The 13870-nt window shown below is 47.5% G+C and overlaps 1 protein-coding gene across 3 annotated transcripts in view; it reads right to left on the reverse strand.

The window, feature by feature from the left end:
- LOC144486363 (phospholipase D1-like) overlaps positions 1–13870 on the reverse strand; it is a 168119-nt gene that overhangs the window by 67083 nt on the left and 87166 nt on the right. For all 3 annotated transcript variants that reach the window (XM_078204407.1, XM_078204415.1, XM_078204401.1), the window contains 3 exons: positions 12549–12741; positions 9907–10040; positions 6273–6418 (listed from right to left, as the gene is read on the reverse strand). In XM_078204407.1, the coding sequence (XP_078060533.1) occupies positions 6273–6418; positions 9907–10040; positions 12549–12705 (437 nt within the window). In that variant the 5' untranslated portion in view covers positions 12706–12741. The remainder of the gene's footprint in view (positions 1–6272; positions 6419–9906; positions 10041–12548; positions 12742–13870) is intronic.

Raw genomic sequence — 13870 nt, forward strand, 5'->3', positions numbered from 1 at the left:
TACATGGAGAAGCAAGTCCATGTGAGACAAGTCCATGATGGACTGCAGTGATTCAAGAAGGAGGATCACCAGCACCTTCTCAAGGGCAATTAGGGATGGACAATAAATGCTGACCTAGCCAGTGACACCCACATCCCATGAATGAATTTAAAAAAATACCTGGGATCTGTAAGTAGTTAAAGGTACCAGGATGATAGGGAGTGGGATAGCTTGATCTTGGTTTCAGATAAACCTCGGCACAACATCATGGGCCGAAGGGCCTGTTCTGTGCTGTACTGTTCTATGTTCTATTAACAATAAATGGTTCATGTTGTAATATACAAGTCTGAAGATCCCATCATTGAGACATCTAAAGACCCAAAAACAAGAGAAAATATTCTTTCATCCACTTTAGCATCTCTACCCTGTTCCTCTCAACCGCGCCCCCCCCCCCCCCCCCCCCACCCCTCCCCCGGTCTCCCCAATGACAATGTCTTGTCTCCCTGTTCTACTGGTCAAGTAGATGTTAAACATCCCACAGTGTTCATTGAAGGGCAGGCAGTAATCCAGGCAACCTGGACAACAGTGTCTCATAGAATCCTTACAGTGCAGAGGAGGCCATTTGGCCCATCGAGTCTGCACTGATCACAATCTCACTCAGGCCCTATTCCCGTAACCCCACATATTTACCCTGCTAATCCCCCTGATGCTAGGATCAATTTAGCACGGCCAATTAACCTAACCCACACATCTTTGGACTGTGGGAGGAAACTGGAGCACTCAAAGGAAACCCACGCAGACATGGGGGGAATGTACAGACTCCACGGACAGTGACCCAAGCCAGGAATCGAACCTGGGTCCCTGGTGCTGAGAGGCAGCAGTGCCAACCACTGTGCCACCGTGCCAGCCGTCTCCTTAACTATCACTGCTTAAAAAAAATGTGGGATCTTGCTGTGCACAAATCCCTCCATTACATCAGTGATTACACTTTAATTGCCTGCGAGGTGCTTTGAGGTATTTCTGTGGGACCTCATGAAGCACAATTATAAACACCACTCCCTCCCTATAATCCAGCTGCACTCCAGCTACGAGTTCTTGAGTGAGTGTCCCTTCCTCTCTTCCGAGACTTTAAACCAGTTGCCACGTTTCGAACACATCTGACAACTCCTGATTCAACAGGGAAGTTCAGAAACAGCTCTTCATACAAAGGTAGAAGGAGGAAACTTCCTCCAGCAAAAAGCAGAAGATGCTGCGGGTTCAGTTAATAATTTGCAATCGGATGTCAGTAGATTTTTGCAAGGTGAGTGGACTGGGGGCCAAGGTGCTTAAACTCAGGGGAGATATCTCAGTGAATCATAGAACAGGTTGCAGGGGCTGAATGGCCTCCCCCTCTTCCTATAATATCCTGTCCAATTCCTAAGGCTGTTAGATCTCATGAATGCAACAACAACTACTTGCATTTGTATAGCTTCTTAAAATAGTAAAATGACCTACAGGATAATTACCAACCAGAAAGCACGAAAAAAGATATTTGTCGGAATTCTCTGGCTGTTCTCGCTGGCGCTCCCTCAGCATCCGATCAAAGCATAAATATTTCTCCTGTTTTTACCATTTAACATGGATACTTGGATTCTTATATGAATGATTAAACACCTTTATAACTCTTTATGAAATATTTGGCGTTTATTAAATGTATTTAATCTTCTTTGACAAGGTACCACATGGTAGGTTGTTGCATAAGGTTAAATTTCACGGGGATGCAGGGTGAGGTAGCTAAATGGATACAAAATTGGCTGGATGACAGAAGCCAGAGGGTGGTTGTCGAGGATTGTTTTTCAAACTGGAGGTCTGTGACCAGCGGTGTGCCTCAGGGGTCGGTGCTGGGTCCACTGTTATTTGTCATTTATGTTAATGATTTGGATGAGAATTTAGGAGGCATGGTTAGTAAGTTTGCAGATGACACCAAGATTGGTGGCACAGTGGACAGTGAAGAAGGTTATCTAGGATTGCAACGGGATCTTGATCAATTGGGCTGACGAATGGCAGATGGAGTTTAATTTAGATAAATGCAAGGTGATGCATTTTGGTAGATTGAACCAGGGCAGGACTTACTCAGTTAATAGTAGGGAGTTGGGCAGAGTTATAGAACAAAAAGATCTCGGGGTACAGGTTCATAGCTCCTTGAAAGTGGAGTCACAGGTGGACAGAGTGGTGAAGAAGGCATTCAGCATGCTTGGTTTCATTGGTCAGAACATTGAATACAGGAGTTGGGACGTCTTGTTGAAGTTGTACAAGACATTGGTAAGGCCACACTTGGAATATTGTGTACAGTTCTGATCACCCTTTTATAGAAAGGATATTATTAAACCAGAAAGAGTGCAGAAAAGATTTACTAAGATGCTACCGGGACCTGATAGTTTGAGTTATAAGGAGAGGCTGGATAGACTGGGACTTTTTTCTCTGGCGCGTAGGAGGCTGAGGGGTGATCTTATAGAGGTCTATAAAATAATGAGGGGCATAGGTCAGCAAGATAGTCAATATCTTTTCCCAAAGGTAGGCGAGTCTAAAACTAGAGGGCATAGGTTTAAAGTGAGAGGGAAGAGATACAAAAGGGTCCAGAGGGGCAATTTTTTCACACAGAGGGTGGTGAGTGTCTGGAACAAGCTACCAGAGGTAGTAGTAGAGGCGGGTACAATTTTGTCTTTTAAAAAGCATTTAGTCAGTTACACAGGTAGGATGGGTACAGAGGGATATGGGCCAAAGGCGGGCAATTGGAACTAGCTTAGGGGCTTAAAAAAAAAGGGGTGACATGGACAAGTTGGGCCGAAGGGCCTGTTTCCGTGCTGTAAACCTCTATGATTCTATGACTTTATTATTCACGGGGCCATGGTTAGTGAAGAAGCCCGATTTGAATCTTGTTGCCCACTCAGATGAAGGAGGGTCACTTATGTGGCTCACTCACCAGCCTAGGTTGCCTATCATTGGGTTAAGGAGTGTCTGAAAGGAGAAGAGAGAGGTAGAGAGGTCCACAGGCTTGGGGAGGGAATTCCTGACCTTAGGTCCCAGACAGCTAAAAGCAAGGTATGAGGTAGGGTTGGATGGGAAGAGGAAAATGGCAATGGGTGAAGAATTAAAGAAACTCAGGCAACAGTTAAGTGTAAGAATTGTCCAAGAGATTTGGACACAGAAAGCAAACCTCCTGAAAAAAAGACTTCCTCTCCCTTAACCCAAATAAATTCAAATGCTGGTGTTAAAAATACACAGAATCATAGAATTGCTACAGTGCAGAAGGAGGCCATTTGGCCCACTGATTCTGCACCAACCACAATCCCACCCAGGCCCTATTCCCATAACCCCATGCAATTCCCTGCTAATCCCCTGACACTAGGGTCAATTTAGCATGGCCAATCCACCTAACCCACACATGTTTGGACTGCAGTTCAATGAATAAAAGCTTGAAGGGACCTATTGACTCCTTCTTCTGCCTTTGAATTGTGGCCAAACGGGCCACCTAAAATGGCGATGTGTAAAGCACTCTGGGACAATTGGGCAAGAACTAAAACGACAGACTGCAGCTTAAAGACAGAGATAAACAGGCTGCAACTCAGACGACTAAATACACAGGATATGGGTCATCTCCAGGACAAAAGGGACTTTCTGGTCAAACTGGGTTGTTTATCAGACATAGGGGTGCCGTAACCCCTTATTTGGGAGAGAGGTGTGAACCCTACGTGCCCCCAGCACCTGCAGACATGGCCGTTGAGGACACACCCAGAGATTGGTGTGGCAGCTCCCGATTGGACTTTACCGATCTAAGTGATCAAGTCCTGATCGATTGATTGGCAATGGCCAAAAGGGGCCAAACCCATCGGGGTATAAAGGGTGCTGCGCAACCAAGAATCTCTCTCTCTCTCTCTCTGACCCCATGAACGAGCTACAACAACGGTGACCATCGCCAGCGACGACCGGCACGAGGAGAGCCACCACACCCGAGAAGGAAGGAAGACCAGAGCCAGAGTGCCAGACCAGACCAAAGGACCAGACTACGCAGAGGACGACCGAGACCAGCGCACAGAAAGAGGCCAATATCTGCTTGGGTACTTGCCAGTCACGCAAAGTTAAGTCAAGGTCTCGTATTGGACTTGAACTTTAGTATTTTCTATAAGATAACTTATTGTTGGTTGGGTGGGTGATTATTGATTGTGTGTCTTAAATAAATATTGGTTGTACTAACAAGAAGTCTACTTGCAGTTCTTTATCCATCGTATAAGGGTTAAAACAGACTGTGCAGCAGGCACAACAATTTAGAGAAATTCCTCACTGTTAATGACTCCAGTTTCTTGTGTTAGTTTTATTCCTCCTCCTGCCCCCGGCTCTCCCACAGCTTATGACTCTTTCAGGATTCTGGGGCAGTCACTCGCCTCAAGGGAGGAAATGTTAGGTTTTTTAGAGAATATAAAGACTGACAAATCCCCAGGGCCTGATGGAATCTATCCAAGGCTGCTCAGGGAGACGAGAGATGAAATCGCTGGGCCTCTGACGCAAATCTATGTCTCGTCACTGGACACAGGTGAGGTCCCAGAGGATTGGAGGATAGCTAATGTGGTCCCGTTATTTAAGAAGGGTAGGAAGGATAACCCGGGAAATTATAGGTCGGTGAGCTTGACGTCCGTGGTGGGGAAGTTGTTGGAGAAGATTCTTAGAGATAGGATGTATGCGCATTTAGAAAGGAATGAACTCATTAACGATAGTCAGCATGGTTTTGTGAGAGGGAGGTCATGCCTCACTAACCTGGTGGAGTTTTTTGAAGAAGTGACTGGAATGGTTGACGAGGGAAGGGCCGTGGATGTCGTCTATATGGACTTTAGTGAAGCGTTTGACAAAGTACCTCATGGTAGGTTGGTGCAAAAGATTGGATTTCATGGGATAAAGGGGGAGGTGGCTAGATGGGTGGAGAACTGGCTTGGTCACAGAAGACAGAGGGTGGTAGTGGTGGGGTCTTTTTCCGGCTGGAGGCCTGTGACTAGTGGTGTTCCGCAGGGCTCTGTGTTGGGAGCTCTGCTGTTTGTGATTTATATAAATGATCTGGAAGAAGGTGTAACTGGGGTGATCAGTAAGTTTGCGGACGACACGAAATTGGCTGGACTTGCAGATAGTGAGGAATATTGTCAGAGGCTACAGAAGGATATAGATAGGCTGGAAATTTGGGCAAAGAAATGGCAGATGGAGTTCAATCCAGATAAATGCGAAGTGATGCATTTTGGTAGAAATAATGTAGGGAGGAGCTATACAATAAATGGCAGAACCATAAAGGGTGTAGATACGCAGAGGGACCTGGGTGTGCAAGTCCACAGATCCTTGAAGGTGACGTCACAGGTGGAGAAGGTGGTGAAGAAGGCATATGGCATGCTTGCCTTTATGGGACGGGGCACAGAGTATAAAAATTGGGGTCTGATGTTGCAGATGTATAGAATGTTGGTTCAGCCGCATTTGGAATACTGCATCCAGTTCTGGTCGCCACACTACCAGAAGGACGTGGAGGCTTTAGAGAGAGTACAGAGGAGGTTTACCAGGATGTTGCCTGGTATGGAAGGGCTTAGTTATGAGGAGAGATTGGGTAAACTGGGGTTGTTCTCACTGGAAAGACGGAGGATGAGGGGAGACCTAATAGAGGTGTATAAAATTATGAAAGGCATAGATAGGGTGAACGGTGGGAAGCTTTTTCCCAGGTCGGTGGTGACGTTCACGAGGGGTCATAGGTTCAAGGTGAGGGGGGGGGAGGTTTAGCACGGATATCAGAAGGACGTATTTTACGCAGAGGGTGGTGGGGGTCTGGAATACGCTGCCGGGCAAGGTGGTGGAGGCGGGCACACTGGGAACGTTTAAGACTTATCTAGATAGCCACATGAACAGAGTGGGGATGGAGGGGTACAAAAGAATGGTCTTGTTTGGACCAGGGAGCGGCGCGGGCTTGGAGGGCCGAAGGGCCTGTTCCTGTGCTGTATTGTTCTTTGTTTGTTCAGTGCTCGTGTCTCCAGTGATGTGGGAGTATATCTGCGATGTGTCAGCAACATGGCTGGAAGATGGTTGGCCCAGGCTCGGGTGACAGGAGTGTCATGGAGGAGAGCGAAGGCACAGTTTATTGGGTCTATTATCATTCCCACAGCCCCATCCTTGGAAAGAGAAAGGACAGAGGAAAGAAACAAAGTAGAGAGAAAGAGATAGATATTGGGAGCAGACTCATCAACCTCGTGACTACCACTCGCGTTAGTGCGCTCCAGGTTTCAGATTACCTGCGTGTTGGGATTGGTAAGCGCATGAAGGCTTTATATCGGAGAAGTTCTCTGTGAAGTTCTTGAAAATGCTTGAATTTCCTCTTGACCTTCCAGGTGAATTCTCCGTGTTTCAGTTGGATGGTGTAGATGTTGGGACTTGGAACCTGATGATGCAAAACAATAAGAAAATAAAACAAGAAGTGGCAGCTCCGCAACATACATGGAATGGGAGTAACAGGGAGGTACCAAACAGCCCCACACTCGGGTTAGGTGCAGAGTGACAGAGTAGATGGGGCCTCAGTTTAATGAATCATCCAAAAGTAAGCACCTCTGACAGAGCAGCACTCACTTAGTGTTGCACTTGGATTGTCAGCCCGGCTTATAGAATCATAGAAACCCTACAGTGCAAAGGCACCATTTGACCCATCGCGTCTGCACCAACTCTCCAACAAAGCATTGCACCCAGACCCTATCCCCATAACCCCAGGTATTTACTCCACTGATGCCTCCTAACCTACAAATCTTGGGACACTAAGAGGCAATTTAGCATGGCCAATCCACCTGAACTGCACATCTTTGGAGTGTGGGAGGAAACCGGAGCACCCGCAGGAAACCCACGCAGACACGGGGAGAATGTGCAAACTCCAGACAGTCACCCGAGGCCAGAATTGAACCCAGGTCCCTGGAGCTGTGAGGCAGCAGCGCTAATCACAGTGCCACCGTACCTCCTATCTTATGTGCTCCAAGTAGATAAGTCACCAATCCAAATCGGATGCACCCGAGGTAACTGAATCAGATATATGAGTGGAAATCACACATGTTCAAAGCTGCAGTCTTCCAAATCTCAAAAGGGTGGTGCCAAAGGACTGGAATTTGCGATTCTGGGATAAACACAGCGATGTGTTAGTTGGCCGAATGTGGTGGGGAAACTCTGGAAAAATAGAATCATAGAATCTGCAGTGCAGAAGGAGGCCATTTGGCCCATTGAGTCTGCATAGACAGCAATTCCACCCAGCTCCTGTCCTATCCCCGTAATCCCACATATGTTCACCCTCCTAATCTCCCTGACACATATTGGACTGTGGGAGGAAACCAGAGAACCCGGAGGAAACCCACGCAGACATGGGGAGAACGTGCAAACTCCACACAGACAGTGACCCAAGCCAGGAATTGAAGGCACTGTGAGGCAGCAGTGCTAATCATTGTGCCATCGTGCTGCCTACATTTGACATTTGGAAAAATATGGATTAATAAGTGAAAGCCAGTGTGATTTGTAAAAATGGTAATCAGACTCAATTGAGTTCTTTATTGCAGTGATGGAGAGGGTTAGTGACAGTACTGTGGCTGAACTTTGTACATATGGACTTTCGCAATGTATTTAACAAAGCACATTAAATATCTATTTGCACAATGGAATCTCACAAGAGTAAGGTGGCAATGGCTACATGGATATAAAACTGGCTAAGTGTCAGAAAGCAGAGTGGAGCTGTTTCTCGGGTGATACTCCCCAGAATCGGTGTTAGGATCGCTGCTCTTTCTGATATATATTAATGACCTGGGCTGGAGTGAACAGTGCAGAGTTTTACAGTTTGCTGATGACACAAAACTCCAAATGTAGTAAGCCATAATAGGGAGATCATCAAACTGATAAATAGGCAGCCTCGTTGCAATGTAATTTAACACAGTGAATTTGGATGGGACATTTTGGGTGGGGCAGACTGAGATGGCAACCTAAACCACATGGCTCATTATTAAAGAGGGTGTAGGGACAGAGAGACCTGAGTGTACATGTACAGAGGTGTTTAAAGATGACAGGACAAGTTAACATCAAAAGGCATGTGGGATTCTGGGTTTATTAAATAGATAGAGTGGAAGAAGAAGGAAGTTATGCCAAACATTTATATAACACCAGTTAAAGTTTAACTCAAAGTATTCTGCTTTCAGTTCCAGTTGCCACACTGGACTGGCGCGGCCCTTCAAGGGGGAAGCGTTTGCTGAGGGCCAGGGGACTGTATGGATCATCACGGCAGGAAGTTCAGCCAATCAGCAGGAGGGTGCCGACCACCGGTCCAGGAGGGACTCAGAGTTGGAGCTAGGGAGTCGAGTAGCGCTATCGCATTGTAATCTAGTCTGAACTTGGTACATATCTCTTATTTTTTATTTGGCAATAAAGCCCTGTTGATTGACAGGGACAGCTGTCGGCTGGATTGTTTCACATTGCAACCTGTCCACCATCTACAAGGCACAGGTCAGGAATATGATGGAAAACTCCCCACTTTTCTGGATGGCTGCAGCTCCAACAACACTCAAAAAGCTCAACACCATCCAGGACAAAGGAGCCCACTTGATTAGAACCCCATCCACAAACATTCAAACTCTCCAGTGACACACATTGGCAGACATGTGTACCCTCTACAAGATGCACTGTACGATCCCACCAAGCCTCCTTCAACAGCACCTTCCAAAACCCCAACCACTGCCATCTAGGAGGACAAGGGCAGCAGATACCTGGGAACACCACCACCTGCAGGTTCCCCTCCAAGCCACTCACCATCCTGACTTGGAAATATATCGCTGTTCCTTCCCTGTCACTGGGTCCAAATCCTGGTACTCCCTCCCTAACAGCACTGTGGGTGTACCTACACCACACAGACTGCAGCAGCTCAAGAACATAAGAACTAGGAGCAGGAGTAGGCCATTTGGCCCCTCAAGCCTGTTCCGCCATTCAGTAAGATCATGGCTGATCTTTTCGCGGACTCAGCTCCACTTACCCGCCCGCTCACCATAACCCTCAATTCCTTTACTGTTCAACAATTCATTTATCCTTGCCTTAAAAATATTCAATGAGGTAGCCTCAACTGCTTCATTGGGCAGGGAATTCCACAAATTCACAACCCTTTGTGTGAAGAAGTTCCTCCTCAACTCAGTCCTAAATCTGCTCCCCCTTATTTTGAGGCTATGCCCCCTAGTTCTAGTTTCACCCGCCAGTGGAAACAACTTCCCTGCTTCTATCTTATCTATTCCATTCTTAATCTTACATGTTCCTATAAGATCTCCCCTCATTCTTCTGAATTCCAATGGGTATAGTCCCAGTATACTCAGTCACTCCTCATAATCCAACCCTCTCAACTCTGGAATCAACCCATGAATCCCCTCTGCACCCCTTGCAGTGCCAGTACCTCCTTTCTCAAGTAAGGAGACCAAAACTGTACACAGTACTCCAGGTGTGGCCTCACCAGCACCTTGTACAGCTGCAACATAACCTCCCTGTTTTTAAACTCCATCCCTCTAGCAATGAAGGACAAAATTCCATTTGCCTTCTTAATTACCTGCTGCACCTGCAAACCAACTTTTGAGATTCCTGCACAAGGACACCCAGGTCCCTCTGCACAGCAGCATGCTGCAATTTTTTACCATTTAAATAATAGTCCATTTTGCTGTTATTCCTACCAAAATGGATGACCTCACATTTACAAAGGAGGCAGCTCACCACCACCTACACAAGGGAAACAAGGATTGGGCAGTAAATGCTGGCCTAGGCAGTGACACCCACGTCGTCCTGTGGACAAATCTAAAAGAAAACGTGTACATTGGGCTGACAGTGGCGGCAGCAGCAAGGCTGTGGTTTGGTTCTTTGCATGGACACGCTCACCTTTGATGTGGATGTGAATCGTTCCACCTCCAGCACATGAGCTTGGATCGATTCTCCAGGGACGTACACCTGGATCACAGGTTCCTTGAAGGATTTTGTCTTGTAAATGGCTGAGAATGGGACCTGACTACCACCTGGAACATACAAGATTGAAACAATGGGAGGCGTACAACACAGAGGAGAGCGTTCAGCTTAACTGTGCCAGTATTTATATTCCACACAGACTCCTCCCACCCTCCTTCATCTCACCCTATCAGCATCCTAGCCTCCGATCCCTTTCTGCCTCATGTCTTTAGCTAATTTCCCCTTCAACGTATTTGGGTGGCACAGTGGTTAGCACTGCTGCCTCACAGCACCAGGGACCCGGGTTTGATTCCCGGCTTGGGTCACTGTCTGTGTGGAGTCTGCACGTTCTCCCCGTATCTGCGTGGGTTTCCTCCGGGTGCTCCGGTTTCCTCCCACAGTCTGAAAGACGTGTTGGTTAGGTGCATTGGCCGTGCTAAATTCTCCCTCAGTGTACCCGAACAGGCGCCGGAGTGTGGAGACTAGGGGATTTTCACTGTAACTTCATTGCAGTGTTAATGTGAGCCTACTTATGGCACTAATAAATAAACTAAAACTTTAAGCTCTTTGCTTCAACCACTCCCTGCGGTAGCAAATCCCGCATTCTCACCACCCTCTGGGTAAAGATGTTTCACCTGATTTCCTCACTGATTCATCGCTGACTATCTAATGTTTATAGTTCCTGGCTCAGATCTTCCCAGATGTGGAAATGTCCTCAGGTCTGACCAATCAAACCTTTTCAGAGGTTTTAGAATCCTCCCTCAGGTCACCCCCTCTCTTTTCTGCAGAATAATTTGACTGATGGGCGCTCAGTGATAAACCACAACACACGGTTGTTGCAGCAAGGCATCAGTGCAGTTGGGGAACTGTCGCAGTGGAGTTATCAATCACTGGTTAGGCCTGAGCTGAATTATTCTGGGCACCACGCATTTGGAAAGATGTCAATGAGAGAGAGTGCGGGGAGATTTACGGGAAGTGTGCGAGGAATGAGGAATACAAATTGAAGATAACTGACAAATGAAGCAGAGGGAAGATGAGGAGATTTTTGTTTTGCACGGTGGGTTGTCCTGATTGGGGAGGTGCTACTGGGGCTATGGGGAAAGTGGCAACTTGGATGAATGATACAGCTCCATCAGAGAGCTGACACTGACACAACAGAGGCGACTTTACCCCCGTGTTCGCCGTGAGTGCAAACGGCAAAGTGAGCACAAAATCTCACGAGCATCGGAAAACGAGATTCTCGCCCACTGGATCATGTTTTCTGATTTTTCCCGTCCCTCGCGAGGTTCAAATACATTTGAATAAATGTTAATATAATTAGTAGGTTTCCCCCGCCATATGTTCCCTCCACATTTAGAATTCTCCCCTCGTGAAGCAGTTGATGGGAAACTTCCCACACCCCCCCCAACCCCCTCCCAGGGGTGCATAGGTAAGTATAGCCCCCAGAGGGGTAGGGGAAGGGAGAGGGACATGCACTGCCCCCTGGTACCCTGGGACTGCCCCTTGACAGCCAGGTACAGCCGGGGGCAGGTGCCTGGGGTCCATTGTGGGGGGGCTTCCTCTTATGCATGGGTGTGGGGAGGGGGTTGACCCCGTGCCTGTGTGTGTGGGGGAGGTTCCCAGTGTCCATGGGGATGGGGGTGGAGTTTGCCCAGTGCGTGTCCATGTCGGGGAGGTTCAAAGAATCATAGAATCATTAGAGTGCAGAAGGCGGCTATTCAGCCCATCGAGACGTACAACATAGAAACTAGAAGCAGGAGGAGGCCATTCGGCCCTTCGAGCCTGCTCCGCTATTCATTTTGATCATGGCTGATCATCGAATTCAATATCCTAATCCCCCCTTCCCCCATATCCCTTGATCCCTTTAGCCCCAAGAGCTATATCTAATTCCTTCTTGAAATCAGACAATGTTTTGGCTTCAACTACATTGTGTGGTAGTGAATTCCACACATTCACCACCCTCTGGGTGAAGAAATTTCTCCTCACCTCAGTTCTCAAAGTTTTGCCCCTTATCCTCAAACTATGACCTCTAATTTTGGACTCCCCCACCATCGGGAACATTGAGATTGCACCGATTCTCTGACAGTGTCCTACCCAGGCCCTCTCTGCTATCCCTGTCACCCCGCATATTTATCATGGCTAATGCATCTAACCCGCACATCTTTGGACTGTGGGAGGAAATGGAGCACTCGGAGGAAACCCACGCAGACACGAGGAGAATGTGAAGACTTCACATAGACAGTGACCCAAGCCGGGAATCGAACCCGGGTCCCTGAGGCTGCAGTGCTAACCACTATGCCACCGTGCCACCCTATCCATGGGGGTGGGGGGACGACACCCCCAGGTTTTGTGCACAGCGTGCCAGAGAATCTGGAAAGGAAACTTGGCTGTTCCGCTGGAGAGATGCACACCAGTTTCCCCATCTCAGCCGGCACTCTGTGCACAGAGTGGAAAGTTCCACCCAATGGGCTGAATGTACTCTGTTGGTGCTACGTGATCACAATTGGATAGGTAGTGAGGGAGGATTGTACTATCGAGTGGTGTATGATTCTGGTATATTAAATGAAAAGCTTGCTCACTGGGTTCCCTCGCATCGCTGATGGAGTCATAATCCACCTCCTCTCCCTCCAGACGGAGCTCGTTGGTGTCAAGCTTCTCCATCAGTTGGCTGATGTCCGTGGCCACACCTTTGAGTGCAGATGTCCGCTGTAGGGTGCTGTGCGATCGTTCTGACATTTTTGAGCACTAACACTCAGACAGAAGACAACCAACCTGCAAAGAGCGGAAACATAAATCATATTGCACCCTTAACTTGGTCAAACATTTCCATATGCTTTATTCTTTCACAGGATGTGGGCATCGCTGGCTGGCCAGCATTTATTGCCCATCCCTAATTGCCCTTAAGGGTGCAGTTAAGTCAACCACATTGCTGTGGGTCTGGAGTCAGACTGGGTAAGGGCGGAAAATTTCCTTCCTTAAAGGACATTAGGGAATGAGATGGGTTTTTATAATAATTAAATGTAGTTTCATCGACTTTTAATTCCAGGTGTTTTATTGAATTAGAATTCCACCATGATGGGATTCGAACCCGGGTCCCCAGAGCATTGCCCCGGGTCTCTGGATTACTAGCCCAGTGACAATACCACGAAGCACTGCCTCCTCCATTCATAGGAATGTTATAAGGGAAAACGTGATACTGAGCTACAAAGAGATGGATTTTATATATTGTTATAAGTTGGAGAGGTTTAGCGAGGCAATTCCAGAGCAAGCTGAAGGCACGGCTTTGGGGGAGAGATTTAAAGTTAGGAATGCACCCAGAGGGCAGAATTTGAGGAACGTAGATACCTTGGAATGTTGTGGGATGGGAGGAGATTCCAGAGATATGTTCCAGAATTTTACCGCCCGCCCACCACAGGAATCGGAGCAGGCGACGGTGGACAATGGGAAGGTGCAATGTCCTCAGGTGGGATTTTATGGTTTCGGGATGAGCAAGACTGTAAAATCCTGCCGACAGGTGGGAGATACAGAGGGATTGAAAAATAAGGATGAGAATTTTAAAATTGATGTGTTACTTTTACTATAGACAGTGCCAAACAAGACCATTTGGCCCATCAAGTCTGCACTGATTCCCTAAAAGAATATCTTACCCCGGCCCTATCCCCATAACCCCGCGTATTAAATCATGGCTAATTCATCTAACCTACAGATCTTGGGACACTAAGGGGCATGGCCAATCCACCATCCTGCACATTTTTGAACTGTGGGAGGAAACCCACGCAGACAAGGGAAGAACGTGCAAACTGCATCCAGACAGTCACCTGAGGTGGGAATCGAACCCAGGTCCCTGTCGCTGCGAGGCCACAGTGCTAACCACTGTGTCACCATGCTGCCCTTTTTGGTT

This window comes from Mustelus asterias, chromosome 3 (assembly GCF_964213995.1).
Source record: "Mustelus asterias chromosome 3, sMusAst1.hap1.1, whole genome shotgun sequence".
In the NCBI taxonomy this organism is placed as follows: domain Eukaryota; kingdom Metazoa; phylum Chordata; class Chondrichthyes; order Carcharhiniformes; family Triakidae; genus Mustelus; species Mustelus asterias.